At 52.3% G+C, this 12,854-nt stretch overlaps 1 protein-coding gene across 5 annotated transcripts in view; it reads right to left on the bottom strand.

Moving 5' to 3' along the window:
• Positions 1–11,617, bottom strand: part of LOC130684399 (disks large-associated protein 2-like) — a 386,173-nt gene extending 374,556 nt beyond the window's left edge. For all 5 annotated transcript variants that reach the window (XM_057505039.1, XM_057505042.1, XM_057505038.1 and 2 more), the window contains exon 1: positions 11,418–11,617. Coding sequence is in view for 3 of the 5 variants with exons in the window: in XM_057505038.1 (XP_057361021.1) it covers positions 11,418–11,435 (18 nt within the window). In the remaining 2 variants the exon portion in view is untranslated. The remainder of the gene's footprint in view (positions 1–11,417) is intronic.
• Between the last annotated feature and the right edge of the window lie 1,237 nt (positions 11,618–12,854).

The raw sequence follows: 12,854 nt of genomic DNA, 5'->3' as shown, positions 1-12,854 counted from the left end.
CAATACGTCATGGAAATTATTTTTTTCAAGAAGTCTCATGGCAGGGTATTTCCTAGTGTATTTTTGTAAATCTAACTAACCACTGTATGATGACTAGTTTGTTGGGTTCAGTCTCTTATGTAAGACATCTTCTGAATGTTATAACCTGAATAACTAATTGCTACTAGAAGCTATAAAGTAAAGGAACAGCCAGAGCTGGGGAAAGGGAAACCTTTGTAATGGTTAGTCCAGGAAGAAAAGGGTTTCTGGGTTAGCTAGGAAAAAGAGATGAATAGATCAAGGAAGGAAAAAATACAGAAAAAACAAGCTGGTGAGGAGTATGGCAGGGCATGGTCACATGCAAAGGCCCCATGGCAGGCAGGCTGGTGAGGAGTACTGTGGGGAGGTAGTCATGTGCAAAGGCCCCGTGGCAGGCGGCTGGTGCAGAATACTGCGGGAGGCAGTATGGCTTGCACACAGGCCCTGTGGCAGGCAAGTGGGTGCTGTGGGGGAGGGTCACGCGCAAAGGCCCCGTGGCAGGCAGTGGTAACACAGGAGCAGCTCTGGGCAAACGTTACATAGAGACTCCTGCTGGGAACCCTAGCAGAGAGGACATTTTGCAGCAGGGTCTGAGAGCCAGAAAGGAGAAATCTGGATTTGACAAAAGGCACAGAGAACAGCCTGCAGAGAAGTGACGTGACAAAAACGGCTTCTGAAAGATTATCCCAGCAGCTGTGTGTAGGATGGTTTCAAGCCGAGAGAGACGGGAGGCAGGGAGACCTGTGAAAAGAATGTTCCACTAATTCCGGCAGCGCGGAGGGTGTGGTCGACAAGCGTGGGGGGCAGAGCTCTGAGGGGCCCTGAGGCCAGTCCTCGGCTCCCCCCACCAGATGAGAGGCGTGGCCAAGCGACATGTCTATGTGAGCACTTCCTGACGCGACAGACCCCACTTCCAGGCGACATGGACTGTGGGTAAGGTCTCCCCGTGGCTGGGGCTGGATTCTAATGTGGATCTGGAAGCAGGAAAAACACAAATCCAAATTTCATGCCTAAACAGCCAGTCCTGCGCTGGCAAATTAAAGGCCATGCAGTTTTTATTGTGCCCTAAGTTTCTCTCAAACATATGAAGTTGCATACATGCTGACTAAACACAGTTCGGAGAACTTGGCCAGTAGGAGGGTCAGGGCTTCCAACCTCCCAGGCCTGGACACTGCCCATGGTGGATTCCAGCCACCCTCGGAGCCTTGCCCCCGGGTCCTCCCTCACAATCTCACAGTGGCCCTCACGGCTGCATGACAATCATGATGATAAGAAACAGTTTTTCCGTAATTGAATTGTGATATATTCATTTAACATTTCTCTCCCTCCCGTACCCTCACCCAGAATGGCGTTCTTGTTCACCAGCACGTGCATAAGGCCGAGCACTGGACTTGACCCATGGGGGTTTGGAGACATGGAGTGAATGAATGAGCTTCCGTAATAAACACTAAATGAACGTTCTCTTCTGTACCCACCAGACATGCACTGAAAAGTATCTGCCAAAGGACCATATGATCAGCAAGTTTCTAGAAATTCATCCCAAGTTGTGCAGATCATTACAAATTACAGGACGATTTGCCAGATGGATCGAAAATACAGATTCTGGTGACAATGACATGTGCCTGCTTAACCCTGCCTAATCTCTCATCTTTCCTGTCTAAGGGAATGTGGGCAGTCAATCTGCAGTCCTGCTTCACCCAAGCCCATTCCAGCTCCCAGGGAGGCCAGGCCCAAGGGGACAGAGCAGGCAGAGTCCACACTTACAATTTCTTCAGTTCATGGGGTACCACCCACTGAACGGCAACTCCTGGACTGTTCAGGGAGGCCTGAACTGTGTGTGAGGGATGGGGAGCCTATCAGGGCAGCTCCACCAGACGGCAAACTGCAGAAGTGGTCAGGGGGTGCGGCTGGCAGCCAGGTACGGAGGCGAAGCCAACATCCCCACGGGTCCCCACCAAGCCTGGGAGGGCTAGAGTCTTGCCCAGACACCTCCAGAGGCCGCACGGGGCCTCAGCAGCTCCTAAGAGTCAGACCACCTCTGGAGGCCCCCCAAACTCCTCTAATTCCCCCCGGCAGCCAGCTCCTCGCTGGGCATGGAGCTCTGCTCAGGAAGAGACAGCAGCAAGGTGGGCAGGTGCTGGGCATCATGTGAGCAGGGCCCTCGAGATGCCGCCACTGTGCAGTCGCAAAGGGCCTTAGCCGAACCCGTGGTGGACTATGAGGCACCTTTCTCTTACATGTATCTTAAATATCCCAAGGAAAGTGGTGATTATTTATCTCATTTTATTTTCTTGGATCATCTTAGAGAGGGGCACACAGTGTGTTTAAAATGCAGATAAAGCTCCGTCTGGCAGCTGACAAATGCTTTATGCTGACAGCACATACAGATGAACGCAGGGCTCATGGGAGCCTCTGGGCAGGACGGAGGTCCCACTGGTCAGTTCCCCTCCTCATCCTCTTCCTCACCTCCCCCCACAGCTTCTGGGTCCCACAGCTCTGTCCATCACTTCCAGAGACCTTTGGCGACCCTCCTGTTCTACAGAAACACTTTCTATCTCTTTCCTGGGAGGACGTGTTTGCCAAGCCTACTGTGGATTTGAACAGCCTCGGTTCCTCCTGGTGACCAAAGGCCCCCGTTTCCCTGCAGACAAGCCTGAGTATAAATAAACCGTGGCTGTGCTAGCCCAGAACTAGAAAACAGACTTCCTCACTTGCCGGGGTACAGACACCCATCTGAAGGCACGTTTGTAAAGATCACGTTCTGACATACGGAGGAGGATTCAGCACAGAGTACGTGCCGTCCTCTCCCCCAGGGAATAAGGGGTTCACAGCCACACCATCCCTCCCATGCCCACAATTTCAGGAGCAGGCCCCCTCTGTAAAGGCTTCCTAACATCCCGTGACTTCTGTTCTCAGGTCTGCAAGGGTCAAGTCAAGTTAGCCTGTGGTCTGTGTGCTTGTAAGGTGGAGGCTTAGGAGAAACAGTAATGGTAGTGACCACAGTGTAGCCACTGGGAATCGGTGAAAGCAGGCAGGGGTCTAGCAAATGGACAAAGGAAAAAATGCTTGAGGAAACACCTTGAGAACCTGGGAGGCACACCTGCCATGGGGCCATGGCACATGGCTCTGGGCAATGCACAGGGACCCACCAGCCTGCACCCTCACTCCCCAGAGGCTGGCCATGAGGGACCCTGTGCACCCCGTGAGTGGTCCCTTAGAGCCCATACTTCCTGGCCACCACATGCAGCCTCCATTTACAACCTTCAAAGGGGAACCAAGCCCCACTCCAGTGGTACCCACTGGGCACCACACTGAGCAAATGGCCAAGCACAAGGCCAAGCAAACAGGCAGGATGCAGCCATCTGAGCCACCCCACAGGGCTCACTCCATGCTCTGGAACCACCCACCAGGTGCCAACCCCAGGCATGCACGCCCCCTATCAGGGGGCCCTCTCTGCCATCCTGCGTGTCCTGCATCCACTGTTACATCTGTGCTTCCCACAGACAACGAACCTCTGGAGGGCCAGGGCTGCATTGTACTGCCTCTGTGACCAGCAGCTGTGGCCTGACCTGGACAAGCCCAACCAGAGGCAGCCCCCTTGGGCCGGCCAGCAGCCCCCACTGCAAGCAGTGCTGGGAATCACTGGACTTCCCTCTGTTCCACCCTGGGGCAGCCAGAAGATGTTCGGAGCACACTGACCTCAAGCATGAGTGTGACAGAAGAACAAAGTCACAGAGTGACAGAGCCAGCCCAACAGCAGGTGCCCTGCCACCCCCAGCCGCACGGCAGCAGAGATGAAAGCTGGGGGCAACCCCCTGGGGCTTCCCCAGGCACCATCACAAAAATCAAGAGGACAGCCCTCTCCTCAGCTGGCAGTAATGCCACTTCTTTAAGAAAAAATAACATTGATAATCTTGGAAAATGTCAGACGAAGCAGAATTTAAGATGTGCTCTAAGAATTGGGAACCAGGCAGGAAATCCAGAAAAAGGTTTATGGTTTTTGAACTTTATGATTCATTTTGTTAATGTCTTCAAAAGAGAAAGTAACAAAGAGCAGTGGGGAGAAGCTGGAGGTGGCTGAGCAGAGAACGACAGGGCGCAACATTCATGAACAGCCACCAGAGTCATTGGACATCACGTGTGCACCTCAGCAGGAGCAGGGAGGGCACGAGGCAGGCAGATCCTCCCAGGGACAGGTGGTGGCTGGTGCAGGCACCCGTCTGCTGACAGCACCCAGAGGCTCCGGCGACCTGCACACTTGGGCAGCTCACCTTAAATGAAAACAGCAAGGCCTGGGGACAGATGCTGGAATAGATCTATTCTCAGACTGGACACATTCTTCAGATGCTAAATTTAGCCAGCCAGAATTCTTTTTTAAAAATGCCATCCCATTAAACCTTTTCAAACAGGAAATCTACATTTCATTATAAAGTCAGAACACAGTGTTCTCTGATCAGCTGTGAGACAGGCAGTGGGGACTGGGCACTTGGCAGAGCCACCATGGGTGTGTTTCGGGAAGACCAAAAGCATGCAGATAAGGGGGCTCATGCTCCAGACACTGTGAAGATCAAATATTGAAAATGCGTGAGTGTTAATTATTGTTAAAACAGTAACCCATTTGGTAAGTTAAAAAAAGTGATTTTTAATTTCTTTCATGTTAACTTTTACTATGATTCTCACCATGCTCAAATGTTTATTGACCAAAATACTGACTCATGAAAAACCTTTATATGTAAAGGATTTTAGCCCATTTTTAAGGATAGAACAAACATGCTTCCATGCTCACCATGCTCAGCAAAGAGGGCAGTTCTGTCACACTAGTTGGTAATCTGCTTTCTTCACGCAACAGAATGTGAACACCTTTTGGTAGTATTAAATATTTAACTCCATCTTTTTAATGGATAATTATTTTTTAATAATGTAGCTATATCATAATTAATTTATCCATCTCCTAGTATTGCTATTTTCCAATAATTTATTGTGAAACAAAGCTGGAGTGAACATCTGTTTAGTTAATTTTCTGTAAATTCATGATTATTTCCTTAGGAAACATTCCCAGAAGTGCAATTGGTGGGACTAATGATATGCAAAAGAAAGTAGGGGTTTTTTTTTAATGAATGCCTTGACTCTTAATAAAATATCTTTGGAGAAACAAACACATGGGTAAACTGAAGACTAAGAAATACTCCTTAGTTGCTTTAAAGAGTGAAGGAACCTGTCTTTCACCTGCAAAATAAACCCTTGACTCTAACTACAGCAAAATCTAGAACATTACATTGCAGACTCAGAAGTGTTATACCAAATGGCCACAATGGAAGTCTGAAGACACAACATTCAAATTTTCTAAATTATCTGTAGTGTAGGTCCTATACTTAGTTGTTAATAGAGTCAGAAAACAGATGTTCAGAAATTTGTTCAGAAACTGTCAAAATATTACAAAAAATGTCAGAAAAATGGAAGTTACTTTTAAAGGCCAAAAGCTTCATATTATAGGCAAATTTAAAAGATACACAAATCCGCCGATGTGCTTGTAAGGTTTATATCTGAATCCAGTCACACAACTTAGAGAAGCAAGGGGTAAAAACATGTAAATGGGAGCCCTTTCTCGTAATGAGCTAAGTCGCTAATGGCTGTGGACTTACTCGCTCAAATGTTTACGGAGTAACATGGCCTAAAACACCACGCTGGGGAGTGGGAACTGCTGATCTATCCCCATCACTGCTTCTCCACGCTGACCTTTCACGGTGTGTGCCTACGAGGGCGCAGAGCACAGGGACTGGGAAACGTGCCACAGACGGAGGAGGGATGAGGAAAATGCAGAAAATTTAAAACAGCTGAGCATGGGCAGGAGCACCAAGAAAGGCTGCCACGGCCAAATCAGGAAACAGGATACAACAGCGAGGGTCACAGAGCAGAGTCCCGACCACTGTACAGGGCGCCCGCCTGAGAGGAGGAACAGCTCAGGTCAGGTGGGATCCTGCACACAGGGTGCTCACATGTGGGGCAGGTCACTGGATGGACGGCACCCTTGCAGCCGCTGAGAACAAGCAGGATCAGTGCCTCTGGCAGAGTTGCCCTAGGAGAGGGCAAGCACTGGGCAGCTGACCAGCGCCAGGGGCCCAGCTGGCCATGGGGCCAGGAGGAGTCACTGAGTTCTCACTGGGAGAGCGAGTGTGGCTCCCAAGTGTGGGTAGGGACAGAGGAAGCAGTAGGGGTGGGAGACAGCAGCCATGAAAACTCCATCCACCCTTCCGATGGCACAGGCCCCCTCGGCCAAGACAGGCCCCTGGGCACCTACAGGAACGCATGTGGGAAATATGAGGATGCCCAAGAAATCTGGGTTTCCACCAGGCATAAACACCACGCTACACCAGAGCTAGCACGATGCAGGCATACAGGCCTGCTCCTGAGCCCCGCTCCTCATCTGGTCACGGAGACAGCATGGAAATGCCGGGAAAAGGCAATTACACTCCCTTGTTGCTTTTAGTTTCTTTCAAAATTGAATACGAGACACAGTCATGAAAAGCACTTCTGTGTTTGTCCAGCAGTTCTGTGTTACCCACCCCAAAGCCTTCACATACAGCCTCCCATGAAAACATCTTTTATGATTTAGCCCCAGGGAAAATGTTTTCTTCACTGAAAAGTGAGGATACAATGTCCACTGCATAAGGGGATCTTGGGAGGGCTTGTGTTTTCTGTTTGTTTGTTTGTTTGTTTGTTTGTTTGACTTGGCTTAAAGTCAAACCAGGAAACTTAAAGTCAAATTTAATGCTCAAAGAATTATGTTGACCCACATGGTTAACATGTTAACATACAAATAAGTAAAATAAGACTAGAAATAACAACTACCTAAGTTTTATGGGAATTCAGAGAATGGCTTGATTACTTGCAATGCAGGATGGCTGAAGCTGGCAACCACTTTCATTTCTTCATGATAAAAATAGTCAACACTTACACACATTTACTCCATACACTGTTCTATGCTTTACAGACATCCATTTAGTCCTGCGACAGCCCTATGGAGGCAATGTTGCATCCGTCCCTCTCTTAGTGAAGAGGGACTAAGGTACAGTCAGGCCAAAAAACCTGCCAGACCCACCTGCCACCCAGAAAGTCTGACTGCAGAACCCTCACTCTTACCCACAACCTGTGAGGCCAGAATATAAAGCTGCTGGGCAACGTCATGCCAAAATAGTGGGATAAATTTTTCAGTAAACATGAGAGAATATGTTATATTACCGGGCTTTAAATATCCACTCTCTGGGGATCATTTCAATGTTTTTCTTCTGTGCAGAGTATGGCTTGTCATTTTGAAGACAACAGCCAATTAGATGTGCAGTTACTTTGGCTACAATTTTATGGATGGGTGGGTTTATTCCTTTTTAACAATGACTGATTTAAATTTTTCTCTTTTCTACAGATACACAAAAAAAGGTTTACAGGACAAAATTATCACCTGAAGATGGGCCAATCTTGCCCCACAACGACAGCTTTAATGTGGAAATTTTCAGAGAAACTAAAAGCCCATCCATCCCATTTCGGTCACAGAAACAGAAAATCCAGTTCAAAGTGGGGTGAGTGATTCTGTGTTTACATAACTGAAAGTAATGACAGCTTCTGGCACAAGTTGACCCAGGGCTTCAATCATGTGGCAGGATTAAGTGGTCTCCACCCCCAGCCAGGTGCTGCCCTCCAGAGAGACGGACCTGCCAGGTTGTGAGCCGACAGTGAAGACTCCAGGACCTACATCCTTTCAGCTTCACTTCCTAAAGCTTTCCTTTCCCCAGAGGCACATACAATTATGGGCTGAAATTAAATGTCACAATTTTTCCAAACCCAGAATGTGTGCAGGGTGACCCACCGAAGGAGACCAACATAGTTATTAAGAAGGATGACCTCAGACTGGATGGTGCTAGTAAAATTGGTCCAGTAAGTTTACCCCAGGAAGGTCCACCCAGACAGACAGTCGGTTCAAGCATAATCATCGTGGCCACCCAGCTTGAAAATCTGTTGGAACAATTCTGACAGGCACATTCTCCTAATAATGAGATGTTCTTTGTGGGACTGTCAGAACAGCCAAAGACAGGCAGTCACCCCCATGGGCTGCAAGTAAGGGACAAGGTGAGCACCCCCCTCACCCCCGCTGGCTGCTGAATGAGAAAAGCTTTTACACATGAAGCCCAGCTGCCTCTGCCAAGCAGATCAACACTGACTCAAGTTCTGTCACCACCACTGCTGTGAAGCTGGGTGGGGACAGGTGACTGCAGAGGTGAGCTCGTAGGAGAGCAGGTGCAGGGTTTCAACTGGAACCTGTACGTCCTACAGCTCATCCTGCTGCTGCCAAAGCTCCCAAAAAAGGAGAGAAAACATGAACTGTTGTGCTCACTCCCTGTACACACAGAACCTAGGAACAACAAATCTTATTTTTAAAGTTGGCGATCAGCTACGAATACGGTTATATGATGAAAATGACTTGTACGTATAACTGTGGTTGATTAAGAATGATTTTTAACTGCATAAAATGCTTTGCCCACTGACTTCCTGTATGGTAGCCTAAGATTCTTTTATAGCCAACATGCTGGCAATGCTCTAAATAAGACTCCCATCTGTCCAAAATGATGAATCATAGTTATTTTTATTGTATCCAGTGAATGACCATGGCATATCCATTCCAAGGGTCAATAAATAATACATTTAACTAATTTCCCTTTAAAATCTATAATCGAAGTGTACATCATCATTCCTTGGGTAATCAGGAAGTGTTCCTCAAACATAGTTACAAAAGAATTACAGCATTTCTTTAATTTCATCGTGTACACACTCTATGGAAGATGCTCAGTTAAAAACAGGTAACAAATCCTCTAAGAATTTTAAAATATTAGAATCCCTTAGTTTAGATTCTTAGTTTCAGAATTGGTCAGATTCTGGGTGTCCAGAATCCAATGTGACTCAGATTTTGCAAAGCACTTTTTTGCTTGGAATATTTAATTTGGGATTTCTACCAATTCTAAAATTGAAGTGGCCAAAACTAGGAGACGCAATGAATGGATTCTCATAGGAGGACATATTTATGCCACAGGAGAAATAATGCAAAGTTGTCTGAATTCTATACAAATAAAAACATTTTTATTAACTCATCTACATCACAAGTAGCCTAAAGCATACAAAAAACTGGCAAATAATACGTTTGTTTCTGTTTAAACTGGGATAATTATCCTGTAAGTGCAAAACTCTCCAGAAGGAAAGGAGATATAAATAATTAGAGTGAAACGCTGACTTAGAAGGCTCATCTGAGAAAACACCTCTGTAGTGAGAACACTTGGACTGTAATGACTTGATTCGGCCCTCAGGGTTACGGGACGCAGCGTCTCTTGTGTTCACTACTTTGACCTCAAATGCAACGCGCGGATTTGACGCGATGGATCCAGGATGCCTGCCGTCCAGCGCTTGCTGACTTCTTCACGGAGAATAGAGGACGTTCCCAGAGGGTTAAAAAGGAGTCGGGCGGCTCACGGACACAAAATACGGCTCCCCTGACAGGTTACCCACATTTTCGGAACTCCTGCCCTTGGACAGGATGTCTAAAGTGGTGAGGGAAGGGGACAGGGTGCCTGAAACGGGCCTATTTCTTCACCATTCTGGCCAGTACGTCTGTAACTCACAGCCAGATGTGTATGAGCACAGAGCTCCCCGCCGCCTGCTACTCATGTTGCCAGATGTGGGGTAGCAAATATTCTAATTTGTTCTCTTCAAGCGATGAAAAAGTCACACCGTCTAAAAGGAAACGGTACACACTCTACAATTACTCTTAGAGCCAAATCTGTGAGTCACCCAGCCGCCTGCATAAGACAATTTGGCTACTGGAAAATCCTGATTAATGGCATTTTTTAAACACCGGAGTAACAGCTTGACCTGCCAAAATTACCATTTTTTCATCATTTCACCCTTTCTTGTCTGATTACGTGTTTTATTACCTTTCACCGAGAACATGAAGTAAAATGCGCGCTGCAGGGCGCGTCAGCCCCAGATCTCATGTCCCTCCACGGCATGGGGTAACGGGAGGGTGCTCTGGTGTCAGCCCTGAGGCCGGGGACCGGGTCCCTGTGGACGCGTGCACGGGTGCCTAGGGCTCTGCGGAGAATCCAGTTGGCTTCCTGTAACTACTGTAGCTAATTTACCATGTGCAATTGAGAGCCCCCTCAGCCGGGCATTACCAGGTCCCCATCCATTCACTGCCCACAGGGCGCATCGCGCGCGGATCCAGGCACAGAAGTCCAGGAGCCCAGGATGCTGCGCTTCGGAGCCCTGTCCCGCTCCGCGTCCCGAGGCCCGAAAGGCAGCGCGCCGCGCGCAAGGAGCCCTAAGCCCGCTCTCAGCCCGCGCAGGACCTGGCCTCGATTGCTTTATTTCCGTCCATATCCAGCCTACATCCGAATCCCAAGCCCCGACCCGAATCGCCCCCTGTAGGAGAAGCGGCTGGAGTCGCATGCACTCAGAAGTGTGGACCAGCCAAGGAGAGGCTGCTCGGAGTTCCCAACGCACACCGCCGGCGCGTCCCTCCGCCTCCAGCGGGCCCCGCTGGCCTCCCAGACCCCAGCTGGCGCCCTGTCCGGTTTGCTCCACGGCTGGGGCGCAGCCTGCGCGCGAGAAAGCGGAGCGCAGGCCCCTCCCCAACCCGGCCCGCCCGGCCCGCCGGCAGAGCGCGCGCCGCCGCCCCCAGCCCCGGGCGCGCAGGCTGTAATAATTACATCCTCGCTATTCCCCGATCGTCAGGAGCGAGCCGAGAACAGCAACAGCCGCTGCCGGGGGAGGCTTGGTTACAAAACCCTGCGCCCGCCACCTCGCTTAGCAACCGCCCCTAAAAAAGCCCGAGCGCGCTCGCACTTGGAGAGCGGGGCGGCGGCCACCCCCTCCCCGCGCGGCAGCCGCTGCGCCCCGGCAGAAGCGCCCGCGCCCCGCGCCCCCGCCCCCGCGCTCAGCCCGGGCTACCGGCACCTCCATTCCGGCCAGGCCGGGGCGCGCCCCACCTGAGCCTGGCAGGGGATGGGGCGCAGTGTACCGCCGGTCGCCCCCGTCCCCTCACGGCTGCCCGGCGGAGCCCGCGTGCACCCCTCGCCGGCCGGAGCCCCTCCCCGGTCCCTGCCGGCTCCCCCAGGCGCCGGCCGGGCGGAGACCGTCACACCTCCGCGGCGCCCCTCCGCGCCCAACCCGCACCCCCGGCGCACAGGGTCCGGGCCCCTGGCCACAGGCAGCGAGGCGTGCCGCCCGGCGAGGGCAGGGCCGCCGCGCCCCATCCTGGCACCCCGTGCAAAGGCCGCCCTGGCGAGGTCCCAGCGCCCCCACGCCGAGCCTGACCCCGCGCCCCGTCCCCGCGCACTCCGCAGCCCGGCGGCTCGCACCTTCCTCAGCGCGGACATCCTGGGCGCTCCGCGTTCAGCAGGTGCAGGGCGACATGGTGAGCGGGCCTCAGGCCGGGCAGCCGCACGGGCCCCGCGCCCCGTCCGCCATCCTCTGTGCCTCGATCCTCCGCGCCCCGCGCCCCAGCCGGTCCGGCGTCGCCGCGCGCTCCGTCCGCGCTCGAGCCCGGCGCTCGGTCGGGGCCCGGGCCGGCGCCTGCGCAGTGGGCGCCCGGGGAGGCCCGCGCACCGGGGGGCGGCCGGCGCGCGCGGCGGCTGGGGAGGGGCCCGGCCGCGCCTCGGGGAGCACCAGCCGGCGCGCGGCCACTCGGCCCGCCCCTTCCCGCCCCGTCCCGCCCGGCCCCACCTGTTGAGCCCGGAGCCGCGGGTGGGCGAGAAAAGCTAGGCGAGAGGAGCAGAGCCCGGCGGGGTCGCGGTCCTCACCGCCTCTCGCGCGCAGGTGCTCAAAGCGCAGGAAAGTTAGCGCGGGGATGCCACGGACACCTGCACACCTGGGCAGGTGCGGTCGGCCCTGGGCCGGGGACAGAGACGCGGGCTTATCGGTATGCGGTCCGTGGGCAGGGCCCGGGAAGCTCCACACGCAAGTGCTTCTGTGGCACTGGGCACGCGGGGTTAGGTACGTGTGCCTTGTGCTGCCAAGACACGTTCCCCGCCAAGGTGCTCTGGGCTACCCATCCTGCCGCTGTGGGCGCGCTGAACCCAGCCTCCCCCTCCTCCCACGAGGGCGCTGCCTGGGGAGGAAGGGTCCCCCCAACACGCAGGCCCAGGGCACAGCCCTCTGTCGGTAGCCCGGGCGGAGAGGCGGGAGCACCATCAGCGGCAGGGCGCCTTCGTGTGTTTGCCGCCAGCGGCAAGGATATGGCACACACCGCACACCGAGGGAACCGGAGGAGTCGTGCGGAAGCCAGAGCGGTCTGGAAAACCCGCGATGGAAGGCGTGGGAGGCCGTTCCGGCGGGAATGCCTCAGGGAAGGAGCTCCTCCGGCCGGAGAAGCCTCGTCCGCGCTGTCCCGGTGCGGTTTCCTGACCTTGGCTTGGGAGCCCCACCTGGTGAGCTTCTGCTGCGGCGGACTGCATGCCCCCGACTGGGTTACCGCAAGGTTTAAATGGGATAGAGCACTTGGAAGGTACTAGAAAAAGGAGGAACACCAGGGTGAGAGGTATAGGGAAATGGGTAGGATTAGCACAGGAAAAGAGAATCGGGTGGTCAAAAATTTTTGGAGTGGGATAAGCTAGTGTTTTCCAGAAATTCCAAGATCTTTAAACAAAACCACCGTCTCCATAAGTTTTCTTCATATAATCACCCATGTTAATCAATTGTAGTTTCTTTTCACAGCAAAGTGGATCCAAGATGAATCGAAGCGACCTGCCCACACTGCGTTTCTCCTTAGCATGTCCAGCACCTTCCGATTTGTCTCC

This window comes from Manis pentadactyla, chromosome 7, assembly GCF_030020395.1.
Source record: "Manis pentadactyla isolate mManPen7 chromosome 7, mManPen7.hap1, whole genome shotgun sequence".
Taxonomy (NCBI): Eukaryota; Metazoa; Chordata; class Mammalia; order Pholidota; family Manidae; genus Manis; species Manis pentadactyla.
The sequence above is the reverse complement of the archived record's forward strand: the minus strand, read 5'-3'. Positions and strand labels throughout refer to the sequence as shown.